At 42.1% G+C, this 21,567-nt stretch overlaps 1 protein-coding gene across 15 annotated transcripts in view; it reads right to left on the bottom strand.

Moving 5' to 3' along the window:
* Window positions 1-11,690: 11,690 nt before the first annotated feature.
* ebf3a (EBF transcription factor 3a) overlaps window positions 11,691-21,567 on the bottom strand; it is a 143,251-nt gene continuing 133,374 nt past the window's right edge. For 3 of the 15 annotated variants that reach the window (XM_041893293.2, XM_041893302.2, XM_041893309.2), the window contains exons 14-16: window positions 19,337-19,522; window positions 18,415-18,504; window positions 11,691-14,470 (exon numbers count right to left, since the gene is read on the bottom strand). In XM_041893293.2, coding sequence (XP_041749227.1) covers window positions 14,439-14,470; window positions 18,415-18,504; window positions 19,337-19,522 — 308 coding nt within the window. In that variant the 3' untranslated portion in view covers window positions 11,691-14,438. Of the gene's footprint in view, window positions 14,471-18,414; window positions 18,613-19,324; window positions 19,523-21,567 lie in introns of all 15 variants that reach the window. The other 12 variants (XM_041893238.2, XM_041893246.2, XM_041893261.2 and 9 more) reach the window with 7 other exon arrangements.

The following is a 21,567-nucleotide window of genomic DNA, read 5'->3' as shown; positions in this document are numbered from 1 at the left end:
GTAGGTCTTTTTTTACCAGCCATCGCTGGAGTTACTGGTCCGTCCAGATGTGATCAGAGCTTCTCTATTAAAGAAATGCTGATTGCCAGACTGATAGAAGAAGAGGAACTGTATGTAAACAAAGTCATTCTGCCACTGGACACTTCATATAATAATAATAATAATAATAATAATAATAATAATAATAATAATAATAATAATAATAATCATAATCATAATCATAATCATAATCATAATCATAATATCTGCCATTTAGCAGACGAACTGTATGTAAACAAAGTAATTTTGCCACTGGACACTTCATATAATAATAATAATAATAATAATAATAATAATAATAATAATAATATCTGCCATTTAGCAGACGCTTTTATCGAAAATGACTTAAAGTCATGCGTGCAAACATTTTTACGTGTGGGTGGTCCCGGGAATCAAACCCACAATCCTGGTGTTACAAGCGCCATGCTCTACCAACTGAGCCTGGTAATAGAATACTGTAGATTTGCCTGTTAAGAACTGTAGTTACCTGTATTTCTACCATACCTGAAGAACAGACCACAGTGGTGGAAGAAACTTCATTAGACACTTAGTCACAGCTGCTTCATCACAGCTTCTACAATATATCTCGTATCTTTCCTATTTTTTGAAGGTCTGCCTTTACTCGGCGAAACCATGTGTGTTTTCTGACTATGAACTGTCTGTGTGTGTGTTTGTGTGGCGTATTCTGTTAAGAATCAGCCCCCCCCAGTACAGCATGTCTTTAATGTACCTTACATGCTTCCACATGATTGATCACAACACAGGTGTAGTAGTCAGATGATGCCGTGATGTCAGGGGGTGTTTTACAGCAGAATCAGCACAAACTCGTCCTTTGCACGTCGTCACAACGAGCACCACACTCTAAAGTCACCATCTGTCTTTTACTGCAATGTCCCCACAGTCTGATCCACTCTGGTAAAGCATGTCTTCAGTCTGCTGGCCTCGTCACTAGGAGATACAGAGGATATCTGACCACAAATGTTCACCTTAAAGTTTAGAGAGCCGGGCCAGCAACTGGAAGTTTGCTAGTTCGAATCCCAGGTCAGATGGAAAAAATTCTTCTTCTTCTTCTTCTTCTTCTTCTTCTTCTTCTTCTTCTTCTTCTTCTTCTTCTTCTTCTTCTTCTTCTTCTTCTTCTTCTTCTTCTTCTTCTTCTTCTTCTTCTTCTTCTTCTTCTTCTTCTTCTTCTTCTTCTTCTTCTTCATTCAAACAGGAAATGAAGATGTGATTTGTGCTAGCAGTGATCCTGTAGCTGTACAGGAAACCACTGTAGGAATAAGGAGAGCATAGGGCTGGTTTTACAGGGGCTGAATTGATGTGCTCCGACCAGATTATTTTACAGTAAGCCACTACTGCATGGTCTCTGGTTACAACCAGTATTAAAGATTAATCTCTCTATTGTGATTCATTGTCACTTTAACATTTATATTCAGCTTAGTACCTCTAGATTCCTCTTTTTTTTTTTTAATCTGCTCTAGCTTTATGACTTATGATCTCTTACACATTAAATTCACTGAATCAAGGTCTGTAACGTAGCCTGTAACTTCCCTAAATGTCCTCTCTGATCCGTCACCATCCCACCACCATTGTTACGTCACAAATGGCACCCTATTCCCTATATAATGCACTACGTTTGACCAGAGCCCACAGGGCTCTTGTCAAATCTAGCGCACTACGTAGGGTACAGGGTGTCATTTGGGACGCACCACCATCCAATGTCTGAGGTAGAAGCCGTCAGGAGTTATTTATTCAGTGGGCTGAGGAGATAGCGCTAAGCCTCTGTGGCTCTGAGTCTCTGGGAGGCTGATGGAGCACAGCTCAGGTGTCGCTGTATTCATAGCAGGCTAGTAGCTCCGGATCCTCAGACCAGAGGTGAAGCCATTACAATGTGTGCCATGTTGTGTCTATATTTGCATTCATGTCACTGTATTGAGTTGACGTTGCGTAAGAGTGAGTGTGAAGAATGAATACAGGTGATGTTATTCACCTCACCTGACAGTAACTAATAGATGAATACAGGTGATGTTATTCACCTCACCTGACAGTAACTAACAGATGAATACAGGTGATGTTATTCACCTCACCTGACAGTAACTAACAGATGAATACAGGTGATGTTATTCACCTCACCTGACAGTAACTAACATATGAATACAGGTGATGTTATTCACCTCACCTGACAGTAGCTAACAGATGAATACAGGTGATTTATTCACCTCACCTGACCGTAACTAACAGATGAATACAGGTGATGTTATTCACCTCACCTGACCGTAACTAACAGATGAATACAGGTGATGTTATTCATCTCACCTGACCGTAACTAACAGATGAATACAGGTGATGTTAATCACCTCACCTGACCATAACTAACAGATCAATACAGGTGATGTTATTCACCTCACCTGCCAGTAACTAACAGATGAATACAGGTGATGTTATTCACCTCACCTGACAGTAACTAACAGATGAATACAGGTGATGTTATTCACCTCACCTGACAGTAGCTAACAGATGAATACAGGTGATGTTATTCACCTCACCTGACAGTAACTAACAGATGAATACAGGTGATGTTATTCACCTCACCTGACAGTAGCTAACAGATGAATACAGGTGATGTTATTCACCTCACCTGACCGTAACTAACAGATGAATACAGGTGATGTTATTCACCTCACCTGACCGTAACTAACAGATGAATACAGGTGATGTTATTCACCTCACCTGACAGTAACTAACAGATGAATACAGGTGATGTTATTCACCTCACCTGACAGTAACTAACAGATGAATACAGGTGATGTTATTCACCTCACCTGACAGTAGCTAACAGATGAATACAGGTGATGTTATTCACCTCACCCGACAGTAGCTAACAGATGAATACAGGTGATGTTATTCACCTCACCTGACCGTAACTAACAGATTAATACAGGTGATGTTATTCACCTCACCTGACCGTAACTAACAGATGAATACAGGTGATGTTATTCACCTCACCTGACCATAACTAACAGATCAATACAGGTGATGTTATTCACCTCACCTGACCGTAACTAACAGATGAATACAGGTGATGTTATTCACCTCACCTGACTGTAACTAACAGATGAATACAGGTGATGTTATTCACCTCACCTGACCGTAACTAACAGATGAATACAGGTGTTGTTATTCACCTCACCTGACCGTAACTAACAGATGAATACAGGTGATGTTATTCACCTCACCTGACCGTAACTAACAGATGAATACAGGTGATGTTATTCACCTCACCTGACAGTAACTAATAGCTGAATGTTATGGAACACCAGAGAGGTACAAGGAAACAATGTGACAATGTTCGACTTTAGAAATAATTCCCCTCTGGTCCAAAATAAAACACAGAAAGGTTGTTGTATAGTTTTGAGTCCTTTGAAATTCAGGAAGCATTGGGCACTACTTCATCATGTAGCAACCCAGTTTCACCTTATCAACTTCAGTTCAGTCTGTTGTATTTTAATCACAATGGCTAGAAAGTAGCAGAACAGACTTCATAAACCTTTTACGTCAACAGGAATGAAGTGATAGTTATCCAAGTGGCAGGATCTGATTTGATGCCTTCAGGCTTCCATGACCTTGATCTCTGTATATACAGTGAGGGAAAAAAGTATTTGATCCCCTGCTGATTTTGTACATTTGCCCACTGACAAAGACATGATCAGTCTATAATTTTAATGGTAGGTTTATTTGAACAGTGAGAGACAGAATAGCAACAAAAAAATCCAGAAAAACGCATGTCAAACATTTTTAAATTGATTTGCATTTTAATGAGGGAAATAAGTATTTGACCCCCTCTCAATCAGAAAGATTTCTGGCTCCCAGGTGTCTTTTATACAGGTAACGAGCTGAGATTAGGAGCACACTCTTAAAGTGAGTGCTCCTAATCTCATCTTGTTACCTGTATAAAAGACACCTGTCCACAGAAGCAATCAATCAATCAGATTCCAAACTCTCCACCATGGCCAAGACCAAATAGCTCTCCAAGGATGTCAGGGACAAGATTGTAGACCTACACAAGGCTGGAATGGGCTACAAGACCATCGCCAAGCAGCTTGGTGAGAAGGTGACAACAGTTGGTGCGATTATTCGCAAATGGAAGAAACACAAAAGAACTGCCAATCTCCCTCGGCCTGGGGCTCATGATCATGAGAACGGTGAGGAACCAGCCCAGAACTACACGGGAGGATCTTGTCAATGATCTCAAGGCAGCTGGGACCATAGTCACCAAGAAAACAATTGGTAACACACTACGCTGTGAAGGACTGAAATCCTGCAGCGCCCGGAGGTCCCCTTGCTCAAGAAAGCACATATACAGGCCCGTCTGAAGTTTGCCAATTAACATCTGAATGATTCAGAGGAGAACTGGGTGAAAGCGTTGTGGTCAGATGAGACCAAAATCGAGCTCTTTGGCATCAACTCAACTCGCCGTGTTTGGAGGAGGAGGAATGCTGCCTATGACCCCCAAGAACACCATCCCCACCGTCAAACATGGAGGTGGAAACATTATGCTTTGGGGGTGTTTTTCTGCTAAGGAACAGGACAACTTCACCGCATCAAAGGGACGATGGACGGTGCCATGTACCGTCAAATCTTGGGTGAGAACCTCCTTCCCTCAGCCAGGGCATTGGAAATGGGTCGTGGATGGGTATTCCAGCATGACAATGGCCCAAAACACACAGCCAAGGCAACAAAGGAGTGGCTCAAGAAGAGGCACATTAAGGTCCTGGAGTGGCCTAGCCAGTCTCCAGACCTTAATCCCATAGAAAATCTGTGGAGGGAGCTGAAGGTTCAAGTTGGCAAACGTCAGGCTCGAAACCTTAATGACTTGGAGAAGATCTGCAAAGAGGAGTGGAACAAAATCCCTCCTGAGATGTGTGCAAACCTGGTGACCAACTACAAGAAACGTCTGACCTCTGTGATTGCCAACAAGTGTTTGCCACCAAGTTCTAAGTCATGTTTTGCAGAGGGGGTCAAATACTTATTTCCCTCATTTAAAATGCAAATCAATTTATAACATTTTTGACATGCGTTTTTCTGATTTTTTTTGTTGCTATTCTGTCCCTCACTGTTCAAATAAACCTACCATAAAAAATTATAGACTGATCATGTCTTTGTCAGTGGGCAAACGTACAAAATCAGCAGGGGATCAAATACTTTTTTCCCCTCACTGTATATATTTTCACACTACTGCAAAACGTGTAGAACAGACAGTATATTTTTGTCCTTTTCACTGTCAAAACCGGTTTGGCAAGTCATCTAGTGTAATAAATCAGGAGGCCAACTGATTTTCAGAACGATTGCAGAATTGATTGGACTAATGATTCATATCATTCCACCAATTACCCAGCGAGCAAAGAGCAACAATTGGCTACTGGAGGTCAGTCACCTGTGTGTGAAGGATAAGTGATGTCCACACCTCCCCACTCTAACAGGGAAAAGATGCAAGAGGCCAGAGAGAAGGGAAACACCAGATTAACTAATGGCTGTTTCTCTCTTGTGTTGTTTAAATGGAGTTTTAACTAGCGACCCAATGCTAAATCATCAACCAAGCTGTAAATGATACTGTTGCTCTCGGCCTACCAGAAAACTGAAAGCGCCCCACTACCCTGACCATGTCTATATATAAATAAACCACCAAATAGTGATCAAATTAAGATCCTACATCTGTAGCACACTGAGAGATAGAACATTCTCCAATATCAAAACGATTCCTCAAATGCCCTAATATGCACTTCACTCAATCACAGCAACATTACATTTTAGTCATTTAGCAGACGCTCTTATCCAGAGCGACTTACAGTTAGTGAGTGCATACATGATTTTTTTTTTTTTCATACTGGGCCCCTGTGGGAATCGAACCCACAACCTTGGCGTTGCAAACGCCATGCTCTACCGACTGAGCTACATCCCTGCCGGCCATTCCCTTCCCTACCCTGGACGAATTGTGCGCCGCCCCATGGGTCTCCCGGTCGCGGCCGGCTACGAAAGAGCCTGGATTCGAACCACACTGCGCCACTCGGGAGTTTACACAACTCTTTTTTTACTCCTGAACCCTAATGGCTGTCTTGTATCATCATATTTAATGTGATCATTAAATATGTATAAATCCTCAGTCAATACGAGCTCATAATCCAGGTCTGCAGCGGGAGTCATGGGTTACCTCATGTAAACGCAACGTTGCACTCTCAAATCAAGTCATATGGGGTCAAAAGTGCAGAGCCATGCAATCAAAGACAAGCAAGGCTAGCAGAGAGCTGCGGGCATCTGGCGTCATTATTATTAACACAATTATTTCTGCAGTGACGGTGATTCACCCCCAACCACAAGTAAAGCAAGATACTATCGCTGTAAACCTTTGTCTCCTGTTGTAGAGAGCACTGGTTTGAACACCACTTCTTGTATCGCTATATATCACAGAAATCTTCCTCTCAATATCACACAAGCATGCAGTAAATCACAGCCATGCAGGGTTCCCTAAGGAAAGTAGTCATTGGCAGTGCTGCTGCCTTTTGTTGCATAGATACAAGTATTTATTCTACTCCACAGAAAGAAAGAAAAAAGATGTTCATCTGTTTTAGAGCTAACAATCACATTGCAAAGAAGCCCAAAAAAAAATGACAGTATCTCGATCAATCTATATTCATATAGCCATGATTTGAAAATAATACAAACACGATCCTGACCTTGTATTTGTATACATATCAAGTCAGAAGCCCTTCGTACAAGCCCTTCAAATGGCAGAGAAATTCAGACGTTGACAGTGCTAGTGTGCTAACATTATGTAAATGAATATTCAGCTGCACATTGTTTTGTATTGAATTCATGTTGGGAATGGGATATATTCCCTACAGAGGAAAATGTATTTTCTTTGCTGACACTAATGTGATTTTGATGACTCTTGCGTAGTTTTATAAAAGTTGCTTGCTTTGAAGTAACTGTTCCGTCAATATCGTAACATCGTGCGATTACGTGACAAAAGGCGATAACGTTTTAATAAAATAATACAGTAATAATGTTTTGTTGTTACTGTAGCGCTGAACTTCCAACTGGCTAATGTTCAGACTCAAGTCCTTTGGCAGTCTTTGCCCAGGCAACAGTGTGCATCACATCTCACTAACTATACTAGTGCAGCTTTGATCTCTCTCTCTCTCTCTCTCTTTTTAAAGAGCGCTATCCATTCCCCCACATTCCGGGTTCATGGCATAATCTTTGTTTTTACAGTCCCAACTGTCGGTACCCATGGCAATCTCCATGTATGTCGAAATGACTGTCTCCTGACTCCCACCGCCCCGGGCGTATCCCAAACGACACCCTACTCCCATATATGGGCCCTGGTCAAACGGAGCACACTAGAAAGGGATTAGGGTGCCATTTGGGACACAGCCAGCCCCAGTGATATAAGAGTACACCATTTGTTCCCTGAGCCGCCTGGCCCTGGTCAGAGAGACATCGCAGGGCACCACCTAATCACACACACAGTCTCTAACCAGGAGGTTCACAAGCCGCCCAGCCCCAGCCCCCCAGCCCCAGCCTCAGCCTCAGATCCCCAGCCCCCAGCCTCAGCCCCAGGCCAGCCCAGCCCCCAGCCCCAGCCCCGCCCAGCCCCCAGCCCCCAGCCCCAGCCCCAGCCCCAGCCCCAGCCCCCAGCCCCCAGCCCCAGCCCCCCAGCCCCAGCCCTCAGCCCCAGCCCCAGCCTCAGCCCCCCAGCCCCAGCCCCGCAGCCCAGCCCCAGCCCCCAGCCCCCAGCCCCCAGCCCCCAGCCCCCAACCCCAGCCCCCAGCCCCCCCAGCCCCCAGCCCCCAGCCCCCAGCCCCCAGCCCCAGCCCCACCCCCCAGCCCCCAGCCCCCAGCCCCCAGCCCATCCCCAGTCCCAGCCCCCCAGCCCCAGCCCCCAACCCCAGCCCCCCAGCCCCCAGCCCCCATCCCCCAGCCCCCAGCCCCCCCAGCCTCAGCCCTCAGCCCCCAGCCCCCACAGCCCCCAGCCCCAGCCCCCCAACCCCATCCCCAGCCCCCAGCCCCCCAGCCTCAGCCCCTCAGCCCCCCAGCCCCCCAGCCCCCAGCCCCAGCCCCGCCCCAGCCCCAGCCACAGCCACAGCCCCAGTCACACAGTTGTGTCTACAGACAGGCACCTCTTCAGTTAGATAAAGCCCTGATAGCGTTTCAACACATTCCTAACCACCGTTCATTAGTGCTCCTACTAACATGTTGTTTGTATCTTTTTAACTCCTGGAATGGTTTGGATTTTAGATTTTTTTTTTAAACTAGTAGGTGAATTAATAAGTAGATACATACAGACCGGAATAACTGCCCAGTGCAGTCAAAAGCGTGATTTTCCTGTGTTTTATATATACAATTTCACCATATATATGTATATATATTTCCACACTATGAGGTTGCAGTAATGCTGTGAAATTGTGAAAATGTTGACAATGCCCTTTTAGTGTATGAAAAGACCACCTGAAATTTCAGCCTGTTTTGGTGGGATGGAGTTTTGGCCTGCCTGGTGACATCACCATGTTGTAAATTAGTTAATAGACCAATAAGAAAGAGAGTTCCAAACCTCTCTGCCAATAACATGTAGTTTTCAGTTTTCCCCCTCCCCACTCAGACCACTCCCAGACAGTCCTAGCTAAAATTCTTGCTTGAGAAATTGCTCTTTGCTAAGAAGCTATTTATATTTATTTTTGACCATTTTAATTTAAAACAATCACAGTAATGTACTTAATTGTCACCCACGAATGATTTGACATTGAGATAAAAACGTCTGCATTGGACTTTTAAGAAAATAGCTGACAGGAAAAGAATGACCTCACATTCAGAAGTGGTCGTTTGGCCGAAGCTGACATGTCAAGGCAATGGACCAAAGCCTGAATGACAAGTGACCCAAAATCAATTTCTAATCTGATGCAGATTTGTTTTGGTTTTATTTCTTATGATAGGTGTTTAGTTACTCAATAAAACCCTTATCTTTCAGAGATACCGGGGGTGTATTGTTTTATAGACTATAACAGACAGACCCAGCCTCATTATTTTGATGGGATGTTTATTCATTGTTCTGATCCAATCGTGAGTCGAAGACTTGTGAAGAGACAGCAGGTGTGTGTGTTTATTGTGTGTTTGTGTGTGTGTGTGTGTGTGTGCCTAACTGTCTGTCTGTCTGTGTTTGAGTGTGTGTGTGTGTGTGTCTAACTGTCTGTCTGTGTTTGACTGTGCGTGTGTGCATGCAGAAGTCCATGTGCATGTTTATCTGACAGTGAATCATCCAGGGCAATCATCCAGGGTAGAGAAATCTGAAGAATGAAGCACAAGGGGCTCCTATTCAGACATTCAGATGTTGTTCTTTGGCATATTGACACGTTGGCTATCAGCTCCCCTCATTATCAGACTACCCTGTGTGATCTCAGCTAGCGCACGGTGACATAATCAGCTGCCAATCGCCAAACACCGCCTCTCTGCATTCTCTTAATTGTTCAAAAATGAACACAAACAATGTGTCTTGATGAGAAATTGACATTTTCTGACCTGCTTTCCATGAGCTCTCTGAGAGGCAGATAAGATGTGTGGTTGTTTACACGAGAGGGCTAGTCTCCTCAGGCCTTTATATCAATCACTCTGGGTGACCCTGGTGATGACTATAGATTTCATAAAGGCCTCTTTCAGCAGTGGAGCTATAAAATACTTCAAAACGATACCACCCCTTATTGACAAACGATAGCACCCCTTATAGACAAACAATACCACCCCTTATTGACAAACGATACCACCCCTTATAGACAAACGATACCACCCCTTATAGACAAACGATAGCACCCCTTATAGACAAACGATACCACCCCTTATTGACAAACGATACCACCCCTTATAGACAAACGATACCACCCCTTATAGACAAACGATACCACCCCTTATAGACAAACGATACCACCCCTTATAGACAAACGATACCACCCCTTATAGACAAACGATACCACCCCTTATAGACAAACGATACCACCCCTTATAGACAAACGATAGCACCCCTTATTGACAAACGATACCACCCCTTATTGACAAACGATACCACCCCTTATTGACAAACGATAGCACCCCTTATTGACAAACGATACCACCCCTTATAGACAAACGATACCACCCCTTATTGACAAACGATACCACCCCTTATAGACAAACGATACCACCCCTTATAGACAAACGATAGCACCCCTTATAGACAAACGATACCACCCCTTATAGACAAACGATAGCACCCCTTATTGACAAACGATACCATCCTCTCTCTGCCCTTTAAATCCATTGTCCTGAACAGTATTAGTTCTGATGTAATAAATGAACAGTTGACGCAACGTAATGTATAACTAGCACACAACTGTTTTTTGTACTCAAAGAGCATTCCATGTCTGCACAAAGCATTGTGGGGCGGAGTGAATCATGCTCTCTGTCACACAGAACAGGCATGTACAGTGTACTGTCTGCTGTAGAGAGACAATACACACCTCTCCCTAGACGTGTCGTCATCCACAAATGAATGGCCAGTAAGGCTGTATGTAGGGCCTGCATATACTATAGTACATACCATTATAGAATACTGTAAAATTGACTGAAGTGTTTTCCTACTGAACGTTGTTGTCTTGCCAGACGTGTTTTATCCACCTCATATTGTGTGATATAGGTCAAAGTTCAGGCAGTAGGTCAGTGTGGACCGTTGATGATAATGCTGTTTTTCCAGGTCACTTTACAGTACTATCCCTAATACTAACGTATTTACTGGCTAGTTACAATAGATAGATGGGTACAGTGTAAATATAGATTTTGGTACTTACCCATTACATCCTAATTTAAACCGTCCAAAGCGGTTTTAACGCCTGTTTGCATACAGACATTTGTGTACAGTCAACTAGCGAGTAAAACCAAACCAAGCCACTACAGTCTATCCCCAGTATGGTTCCAGTACGTGTTATTCAGGGATCAGTGATTTGAACGTGGAGTTCCCCAGAGACACTCATTCCCTTTAAGGGATTCACAGCAGTGGAAGATGAAAGCCACGGGTCAACATCTCACCCCCCCCAAAAAAAAACCACCCGGCTGTAAGTGGCTGACCTGGTGCCACCCACCGGATGCTACCTCAGAGCCAACCGAGGCAAGTTCAAATGGACCACAACGATAACCAGATTCAGTGTGAATGTAATACTACTGCCCTGTCGATGACAGAGGTAAAGCATCACGGTGGTGGGGAACGTGGACCAGAGACATACAGCACTGTTGAACTAAGTAATGGTAGAGCTTTGGGTTGTAAGGAGCAATACTGGTTCGATCTAACCTGGGGTAACAGTCTATCTAGTTAACATTGCCATTGTTTGCCATTGAATGGAATGGTAGCTAAATAGACCGGTACTGAGGCTAGTTTTTATCTGTAAACATTTTTATTTTTTTAAATAGCCCCCCCCCCTTAAATGTAATTACTGTAGAGTTTGTATTCCTCTAAGGCAATCTCATTTTGCCTTGTTTAATTTCTGAGGATGTACTTTACCATTTTCCATTTCCTGGTATTTGAAAGTGTAACAAAGAGAACATTTTGAGTAAAATTTAGATAACTGGGAGAGAGAGTGTTCACAGACAAGAAATACTTTTATTAAATATTGTGTAAAATGAACATCTTTATACAGTTATTTGTAAAAATGTGGACTAAAGCAAACACAAAAAATTTACACATTAAACGAAATGAATAGCTGACCATTTAGTGAGATCCTCAGACTGAAGGCAACACAGCAATGAGTGCATGGTCTAATTAGCAGAAGAAAAAAACACACACACAAAAAAAAAAAAACTAATTGCAGAAAAGATCAAATTCCCAAATGTTCTTCATGTAACCTTGAGTGTCTCGTTCAAGGTGACTTCTCAGCCTTCCCCACTTAGCTTTGTTGCGCTATCACAAAGCTAATACATTGCACATTCATCACTTATTTATTTATTTGTACAGCTGCCGTACATCGTGCTTCCTCATGGAAAAGAAAAAACTTGTGTGCAGTTTGCCGAGAGGGAACATCCCTTTTTGGTAAAAAAAACAAACAAACAAAAAAAAACAGTCCTGCTGCTACTTAACATTACAATAGGAGATGTTTTACAAAGTGTTAAGTGCAAAGTAAAAGATGAAAAGAAAACATCTTGATAGAAATGTGTGTCTCGTGGGTTGATTTGGCACAACCAGGGAAATCAATAGTGTGGTGGGGGAAGAAGAAGAAGAAGAAGAAGAAGAAGAAGAAGAAGAAGAAGAAGAAGAAGAAGAAGAAGAAGAAGAAGAAGAAGAAGAAGAAGAAGAAGAAGAAGAAGAAGAAGGACGACTGAATTCAGCTACAGTTTGATGCTACAGTATTTGATGGAATTATTACAAAATGCCATGTTCAATACAGAGCATCCTGTCTTGTGATACTAAATGTCTAAAATCTCTTCAACATCTCTTTAGATTTTCACACTGATTTGGGGGAGTTAATGTTAAGCCAAGTACTAACAAAAAAATGTAAACACAAAATAGTCTAAATATGAAGGGGTCACAATACTTCTTTTTTATTTTTAGTAAAAAAATGTTTGTGCTTTTTACACCATAGATCCTCTCCGTGGAGTAATGATTGGTGTTTCTTAACATGTAGTTTCTATTCCAGATTAGATGGTTTTTTATGTGTGTTTTTGTTCCCTGTTTAAGACAGTTCAGCTAAGTGATATGGGGTAGCAGGTAAAAATGACTTTTTACATTCTACGAAAACATAATGTACAACCACAAATTGAATCATACCCCGGGGGGCGGGCGGCTGGACATGCACGTTTTCTACTATTATTACTACAGCCAGGTGTCACAAACAAGTTATTGGACTATACAACAAACAGTTTTATAAAAAAAAAAAAAAGTATTTTGTTTTATATAACTTATATTAATACAAAAATAAACAATGAACTTTGACAGTTTTTCTCAAAATAACAAAATAATGACCAACAAAATGAATTATTTTGACTAAGTAAATGTCAATTTGAGATACAAATGACATGTTTAGACATTGCAATCTATCGATACAAACAAAGTGAATGTAGGTAATAGTTATTGGCTTTATGCTCTGTGCTGCATCACAATATCTGGCCATGACAAACAATACGTACAAGATCAAATTAAAATGATTGAAAGCAATTTACAAATTTCCGAAGATAAATACAATATTTATAATTGATATGTTACAAAAATTCCCTTAGCGACCGCAAGTGTTTATGTGAAAGTGTTGCAATGTATACGATTATTTACCCCTTACTGTTTTTTTTAATAAGGAATAAAACTCTGTACTAAATATTTAAGTGGATCTGGAAAAAATTCAAGACAAGTGTATAAATATTTAGCTACAACTTTGGCAAAATCACAAAAGTCTACAATTGTATAACCACATACAAAACACATTAGGGGATAAGGAGACAGAAGTAAAAGGACACCTTTCTGATACAAGAAACATAGACTTCACAATAGCCTAAGAATGCAATATTATACAGTGCTAGCAAAAAGTTGAAAAACCTTGCAGATCACACTTGCTTAACTGGAAGCTGCAGCAGTGGAAGTAGTTTATTTTTACCAACAGACAGTAGCTTTTCATCTCTGTTAGTGTGCTTTTTGAAGGCCAAAAAAATATATATTGACTTACAATTTCTACCTAGAATAAGTTAGAAAGTTCCTTTTTTTTTGATAAAGTAAGTAAGCATGATGAAATCTCCTCTGCCAGCCCCTCAGATTATTCTTATTTACTTATTCATGTTAATGTTTGTTTTTTAAAATCATATATTTCATATTATTTCCAGTTGTAATGGTTCACACTGTCTTAGGGCCCCCTTTTCTCTTACCACAAATTAAAAAGAGAAAGGAAAAAATGAATTCACATTATAGAGATGCTGAACTGTTGTGCATCATGTAAAGAGAAACGTATTCTGAGGCATTGTGATCAGTGTCGTTCATCAAATTGCGCATCCACAAAGATTCTCCCAATACATAGCAACAACGAGACATAGCCAAGATCAAACCAGACACATTATTACAAAATAGGCTTTTTACTTCCTTTTTTTTCTTCAAGACTGAGAAATGTGAAAATATGACAAGAAATCAGTCAGTAAAATTAAATTGTTAAGGACAACGTTTCTTGCATGTCACAATTCATAATTGTTTGAATAAAATCTTTGAAACAAAGTCTTTTTTTCTCTGAATAACAGAATAAAGTTGTTGATTTTATTCATGATTGATGACACAGATCCAACCAGAATCTTCTAAAGGTACTGAACAAGTCCCCTGCAGTCCGTTTATGATGACTGGTGCTCGGAGAAGAAGAGGAAGTTCACATGGGTGGGACAACGAGGCCAGACATCGCTGGAAGATAAGAGATAAAAACATGGTTCAGTTCATATAGCAATGCAATGCAAACACATTATTACCGTTTCAGGAAGAAGAAATGTCTCCCTGCAAGTTCATGAAAGCAAAAAGAGCTTGTAAGATGGCAGTCGTATGGAAGAGGTGTGGTTGGGGGGGAGTGTGTGGGGGAGTGGGGGGAGTGGGAGAGTGTGTGAGGGAGTGGATGGGATTGGGGGGGAGTGGGAGAGTGTGTGAGGGAGTGGATGGGGTTGGGGGGGGGGAGTGGGAGAGTGTGTGGGGGAGTGGATGGGGTTGGGGGCGGGGGAGTGGGAGGGTGTGTGGGGGAGTGGATGGGGGTGGGGGGTAGTGGGGGGAGTAGATGGGGGTGGCGGTGCCTGAGTGAAATTTGCTTTTCTAACAAGACATAGTAGAAAGACTTCACTTTTTAAAGAGGAGCTTTCTGACATTTTCAGGAGAAAGCATCCTGTCTTCCCACATGTGTGATATTTCTTTTAGCATTTTGTTAATGGCAAACAGTGGCCTGGGGTCCCAGGAGGCAGTCCATGCTGACAGCTGAGAAACAACATGGTCACGTCTGCTAACGTCAGATACCCTACCCACGGCTCTCTCTCTCTCTCTCTCTCTCTCTCTCTCTCTCTCTCTCTCTCTCTCTCTCTCTCTCTCTCTCTCTCTCTCTCTCTCTCTCTCTCTCTCTCTCTCTCTCTCTCTCTCTCTCTCTCTCTCTCTCTCTCTCTCTCTCTCTCTCTCTCTCTCTCTCTCTCTCTCTCTCTCTCTCTCTCTCTCTTTCACTCACTCACTCACGAGCCAAGGACCAGACACTTCTCAGGTTCCCTCAAATTGAAATCCTTGGTTGTTTTTTTTACACCAACATTACTGCAAGGCCTTCTTCCATATAGCAAGTATCTGCTTTTTACAGCTTGTATTGGATTTTTAAGTCTTATCACAAGGTATACGCATCTGTGATACACATAATTTGAAATCCTAGAGTTTGCATGTTATGAATACGATTGTATAAATTTTTTATCATGATATACAGTATGCATCTACCTGTGAGATTAATATGTACTGAGGCCTAGATTCAATCAGATCAAGTTAACCAGCGAAAGCAGACACCCGCATAGCGGATGTTTTGGCATGTAGGAGGTGGAACTGCATTGAGCAGCCATACCCACCCCTGTTAGAAGATCAGAGTGAGAAAGTGTAGGCTACACATAAATAATTACACTCAAATTGAAAAAAAATCATTCAACAAAAATAATGAGCATTTTTAATCATCCTAATCAAGGTGTAAATTACAACTCCCATTCCAGTGTTCCAACTTGTAAACAAGGCTGCATGGGATTTCTGTTAATGCAACTCCTTACAGCCAATGGCAATGTCCGCTTTAGGTACAACGCCAGGAGCCACTTCTGGATTTGACAACTCTAATGCAGTTCCACCTCCAACGCGATCAAAACAACCGCTATGCGGATATCGGCTGGTGGATCTGATTGAATAGAGCCCCGGAATTGCAGTGTTCAGATGCTAGGGAGAGTATCATATAGATGAGCTGCCAGAAGGAAGAAGATTGATGTACTCGGATCCTTCAACTCACTTTAACAATTAGGCCCTTCCTATTTCTCCAGCGCTTTGGACTTATTTGTGGTGTCACGGTCGGAATGATTTTTAAGTTTGCCAGTTGGACTTGATGACATGGCATTCCTCATTAATTTCTGCAGACTACATATTAATACGTGTACACATGTAGCAGCATGAACTTTAATTTCCCAGTTCATTAGCTCCTGCATTATTAATATTGGGACGCAGACACTATGACTAAAACCTGTTTTCAAGCACAACAAGTCGGCCTTGACACAGAGCGGGGAAATAAAGCCAGAATAACACTTTCATTCAGACTGGTTGATGCTGATGTGTTTGCTTGCACAATGACCCTGTCTGTATTTTCTGTTGAGTTTTCTGCTTTTCTCATTAGAAAGCAGATATTTAGACTGCGTGTGCATAGCGTTGTCTTGGTGTTAAACTGCACAACTCGCAAAACACGCTGAATAAAATGCGTATGCTTTTAGCTACAGCAAGGAAAAAAACATGAATTTTTAACAGAGTACAATACTCCAACTAAAATCAGTGGGAAGTTTGACGTGTGTTGCTTTCCAAGGGCTGATCTCTAATCCTGGCTACATTAAAATACCGTGCTGGACTGCTTGTCGGAGTTACATGGAGTCTATTCACCAAGGACTGGTCTATCTCCTGAGTGGCGCAGTGGTCTAAGGCACTGCATCGCAGTGCTAGCTGTGCCACTAGAGATCCTGGTTCGAATCCAGGCTCTGTCGTAGCCGGCCGTGACCGGGAGACCCATGGGGCGGCGCACAATTGGCCCAGCGTCGTCCAGGGTAGGGGAGGGAATGGCCGGCAGGGATGTAGCTCAGTTGATAGAGCATGGTGTTTGCAACGCCAGGGTTGTGGGTTCGATTCCCACATGGGGTATGAAAAAAACTAATAATGTAAGTCGCTCTGGATAAGAGCGTCTGCTAAATGACGTAAATGTAAATGTAAATGACTGGAAAGGGCTCACTAGGGTCGGGGGGGGGGGTTGTGAATATTAAAGCATATGATGTTCAATTCAGATTAAATGTAAAAGAGGGCTGGATCCTAGTGCTGCAGTGAATAACGCAGAAGTACAATAGCTATGGCACCTTACATGATTGGTTTGTTTATCATTACAGCACTCAGTTTAGATATATATATATATATCAGGGTATCAGGGTTGGGCTAAATTCTGAATTTCTGAATTTAAGTGAATTCAGCCCATGAATTTGAATTGATTTTTGAATTGGCCACAAACCCACAGGAAGCAGAATCTGAACTGAAGGAAGTATAATTTAATTCAAAGCATTTCAAACTAATTCAACTGAGACATTAATTTGACAAACCTCTTATCAAAATGATCTGCCACTTATTAATGCAAGGAATACACACACCGTTTCAAATATTAGTTTCATTATAATTAAAACATGTCAAACAGTATTTTTCATTGTCATGCTATGCTAGACTGTTCCCTTTCATAGTGCAGTGTTTGATCAAATGCATTCTGGGTAATATATAAATATATATTTTATATTTAAAACATTAAGGGAATTATGAATTACTATAGACAACCCACAACATGTATTTAATATTTCCAGACCACTGTAATTATTTTAAATAGTTAAGGAGAATGAGTTTAAAAATGAAATGTTTCTACATGGCATTGGTAACCATACATGATGTTAAAATTTACATTTGTATAGTGATGTATAGAAATAAATAAACATTTGAATTTCATGGAATGTAATTGAATTAAATTCTACTTCCTTTCATTCAACTTAATTTCAAATTATGCTTCCTGTGGTATGTGGCCAATTTAAATTAATTTCAGAAATTGAATTTGAATTAAGGAGCAATTGACAACTCAATTCAGAATTGACCCCAACCCTGTATGTACTGATATTCTAATGCTAAATATATGGGGGGGGGGAGTAACCCCCAAGAGACTCCTATCCTAACTTCCCTTAATCATTAATGGTTGGATAAATAAATACAGAAATAAACTCACACATGCACATGCATATATACAGGCGGGCATAATGTACCCATCAATCCATCCATCCGTCCACACAATCATCATCCATCCTCAAATAGATCATTACTGTCCACTCGTACACTCGTTTCACCCAGACTGGTAGTGTATGGTTGCCCATGGTTTTGGGTGGAGGTAGGTATGTAGGCAGGTGAGAGAGATGCCAGTCGGCCAACAGGTCAGAACAGAACAGAGAGATGCCAGTGACCCAAACAGGTCACAACAGAACAGAACAGATGCCAGTGACCCAAACAGGTCACAACAGAACAGAAGGACAGAAGGACTATGGAGGGCACTGTAAAAAAAGGAGGGGAGGGCGGCTCACCTTGAAGTCCATTGCCATTTGCACTGGTGCAAGAAGGTGGTGGAGAAGCTTGAGGCCTTACAACAGGGGCAAAGGCGCTCTTTTGCTTCACTGCAGAGATGACATTGGCAGGTGAGAATGAGAAAATGCCGTGTGTACTGCTACAGTTTGAAGAGAGGCTGACCGAAGAGGCTGCCATGGTAGGGCTTGAAGGCACTACTGCAATAAAGCAAAAAAATAATCACCACTCAGAGAGGAGTTTCACCACGCCACAGATAAGTCAAAAAAAAAAATCAAGATTTTTTTTAGATTGATTCATTAAATTAATTGATATGGCCTTGCCTCTTTTTCAAATCAAAAACGTATATATAGATGTGGAAAGAAATCAAGATGATTGTAATAAATAAAAAAATGTGATCAGAATTTTGGATGGGAGTTGACAAATAATACAATTGACGTAAGAAACCAATTTGTAATAATAATAAAAATGTTTTCAAAATGATATTTGGGGATTGTGATATGAAATGTTCTGCCATGGCCACTCTCTGGATAACAGGAATCTCTGGGGGGAAAATCAGTCACAAAAACTTTTGCTTCTATAATTTTTGGGGGCATTTTCTTTCGGGAGCGTGCACCATGTCATTTTTTTTTTTTTTTACATTTCCATAAAAAAATATTTGCGTGTGTAAATTTGTAAGTCTGATTGTTGATTTTTTAAAGTTGAGTCTTGGGTGTTCAGCCTCCAGAGTCACCCCTCCTTTTATCCAGTAGCACACATTCCAAAATAACACAAACACAAATCAAAACAATAACAGACGAGGGTGTCAAAAATCAAAGAAAATCAAGAAAATCTCAAATCAAGAAAATCAAGAAAAAACAAAAGCAGCTCAAACTCGTAGATAAGGAGGAAGTAGAGGAGGTGTGTTGTTACCTTGATACTTACTGCCGTAGGGTGAGTTGGCAGAGGAGCCGTTGAGGAAGCCAGGTGAGCTGGGCACTCCCAGATTGGACATGGGGTTGCCGTAGCCGTTCATGCTGTTGCTAACGGTGTTGTAGTTGGCCTGTTGTGGGGTGCTGCTGGGGACGTAGCCTCGAGGGGACACACTGCTGGTTTGACGGCTGTATCCTACTGTTGAGAGGGGGGAGAAAAGGACTTAGGGAAAGTACAACCACAACATTGGGGTATTTTATAGATACATAGTCTACTGTATGTCCGAAGTGACGCCCTGTTCCTTATGTAGTGCACTGCTTTTGATCAGGGACCATAAGGACCATAGCAACCATAGGGATCATAGCAACCATAGGGACCATAGAGACTATAGAGACTAGAGAGACTATAGAGACTATAGAGACCATAGAGACTATAGAGACTATAGAGACTATAGAGACTATAGAGACCGTCAAAAGGAGGGCAGGGGGTGTCAAACTCATTCCATGGAGGGCCTAGTGTCTGCAGGTTTTTTGATTTTCCTTTAAAATAAGACCTAAGGGGAGTTCCTTACTAAGACCTAAACAACCAGGTGAGGGGAGTTCCTTACTAAGACCTAGACAACCAGGTGAGGGGAGTTCCTTACTAAGACCTAAACAACCAGGTGAGGGGAGTTCCTTACTAAGACCTAGACAACCAGGTGAGGGGAGTTCCTTACTAAGACCTAAACAACCAGGTGAGGGGAGTTCCTTACTAAGGCCTAGACAACCAGGTGAGGGGAGTTCCTTACTAAGACCTAAACAACCAGGTGAGGGGAGTTCCTTACTAAGACCTAAACAACCAGGTGAGGGGAGTTCCTTACTAAGACCTAGACAACCAGGTGAGGGGAGTTCCTTACTAAGACCTAGACAACCAGGTGAGGGGAGTTCCTTACTAAGACCTAGACAACCAGGTGAGGGGAGTTCCTTACTAAGACCTAAACAACCAGGTGAGGGGAGTTCCTTACTAAGGCCTAGACAACCAGGTGAGGGGAGTTCCTTACTAAGACCTAAACAACCAGGTGAGGGGAGTTCCTTACTAAGACCTAGACAACCAGGTGAGGGGAGTTCCTTACTAAGACCTAAACAACCAGGTGAGGGGAGTTCCTTACTAAGACCTAGACAACCAGGTGAGGGGAGTTCCTTACTAAGACCTAAACAACCAGGTGAGGGGAGTTCCTTACTAATCAGTGACCTTAATTAATCCATCAAGTACAAGGGAGGAGTGAAAACCCACAGACACTCGGCCCTCCGTGGAATAATTTTGACTTGTGATGTAAGGAATTGAGTGCAATTCTGCACACAACCTTAAAGGGAAGCCTAATGCTGGACCACAGTGTTTTAATGTCTTGTTAAGAACCTATGTCTATTAGCCAGCTGATCGACATCCCTCATGTATTATGTCTTATGTCCAGTAAGTACACATGTGTGTGTTTCTGTTCATGTAAGCACACGGAAATCTACACCGAAAACCCTGTATGCAGGATTGACTGTATCTGCTGTGTAGCCATCAAGTAATATTTACACGGGCTTCTGTGTGTAGCGCAGCATTCTATAGGTCTAGTGAGACCTGTGTACACTACTAGCATCTAGCTAACTATAGGTCTAGTGAGACCTGTGTACACTACTAGCATCTAGCTAGCTATAGGTCTACCAGTGAGACCTGTGTACACTGCTAGCATCTAGCTAACTATAGGTCTAGTGAGACCTGTGTACACTACTAGCATCAAGCTAGCTATAGGTCTAGTGAGACCTGTGTACACTACTAGCATCTAGCTAGCTATAGGTCTAGTGAGACCTGTGTACACTACTAGCATCTAGCTAGCTATAGGTCTACTAGTGAGACATGTGTACACTACTAGCATCTAGCTAGCTATAGGTCTAGTGAGACATGTGTACACTACTAGCATCTAGTTAGCTATAGGTCTACCAGTGAGACCTGTGTACACTGCTAGCATCTAGCTAGCTATAGGTCTACCAGTGAGACCTGTGTACACTACTACTGTGTGTCATGAGACTAAGACAGAAATAAAGGAGCACTATCCAGCGTGCCCTGACCTTAGCAGTGGCAACACAGAACAGATGCCCCCATTCTCATCGACGGGGCTGTAGTGGAACAGGTTGAGAGCTTCAAGTTCCTTGGTGTCCACATCACCAACGAACTATCATGGTCCAAACACACCAAGACAGTCGTGAAGAGGGCAAGAC

Source organism: Coregonus clupeaformis, unplaced genomic scaffold (genome assembly GCF_020615455.1).
Source record: "Coregonus clupeaformis isolate EN_2021a unplaced genomic scaffold, ASM2061545v1 scaf0118, whole genome shotgun sequence".
NCBI lineage: Eukaryota > Metazoa > Chordata > Actinopteri > Salmoniformes > Salmonidae > Coregonus > Coregonus clupeaformis.
The sequence above is the reverse complement of the archived record's forward strand: the minus strand, read 5'-3'. Positions and strand labels throughout refer to the sequence as shown.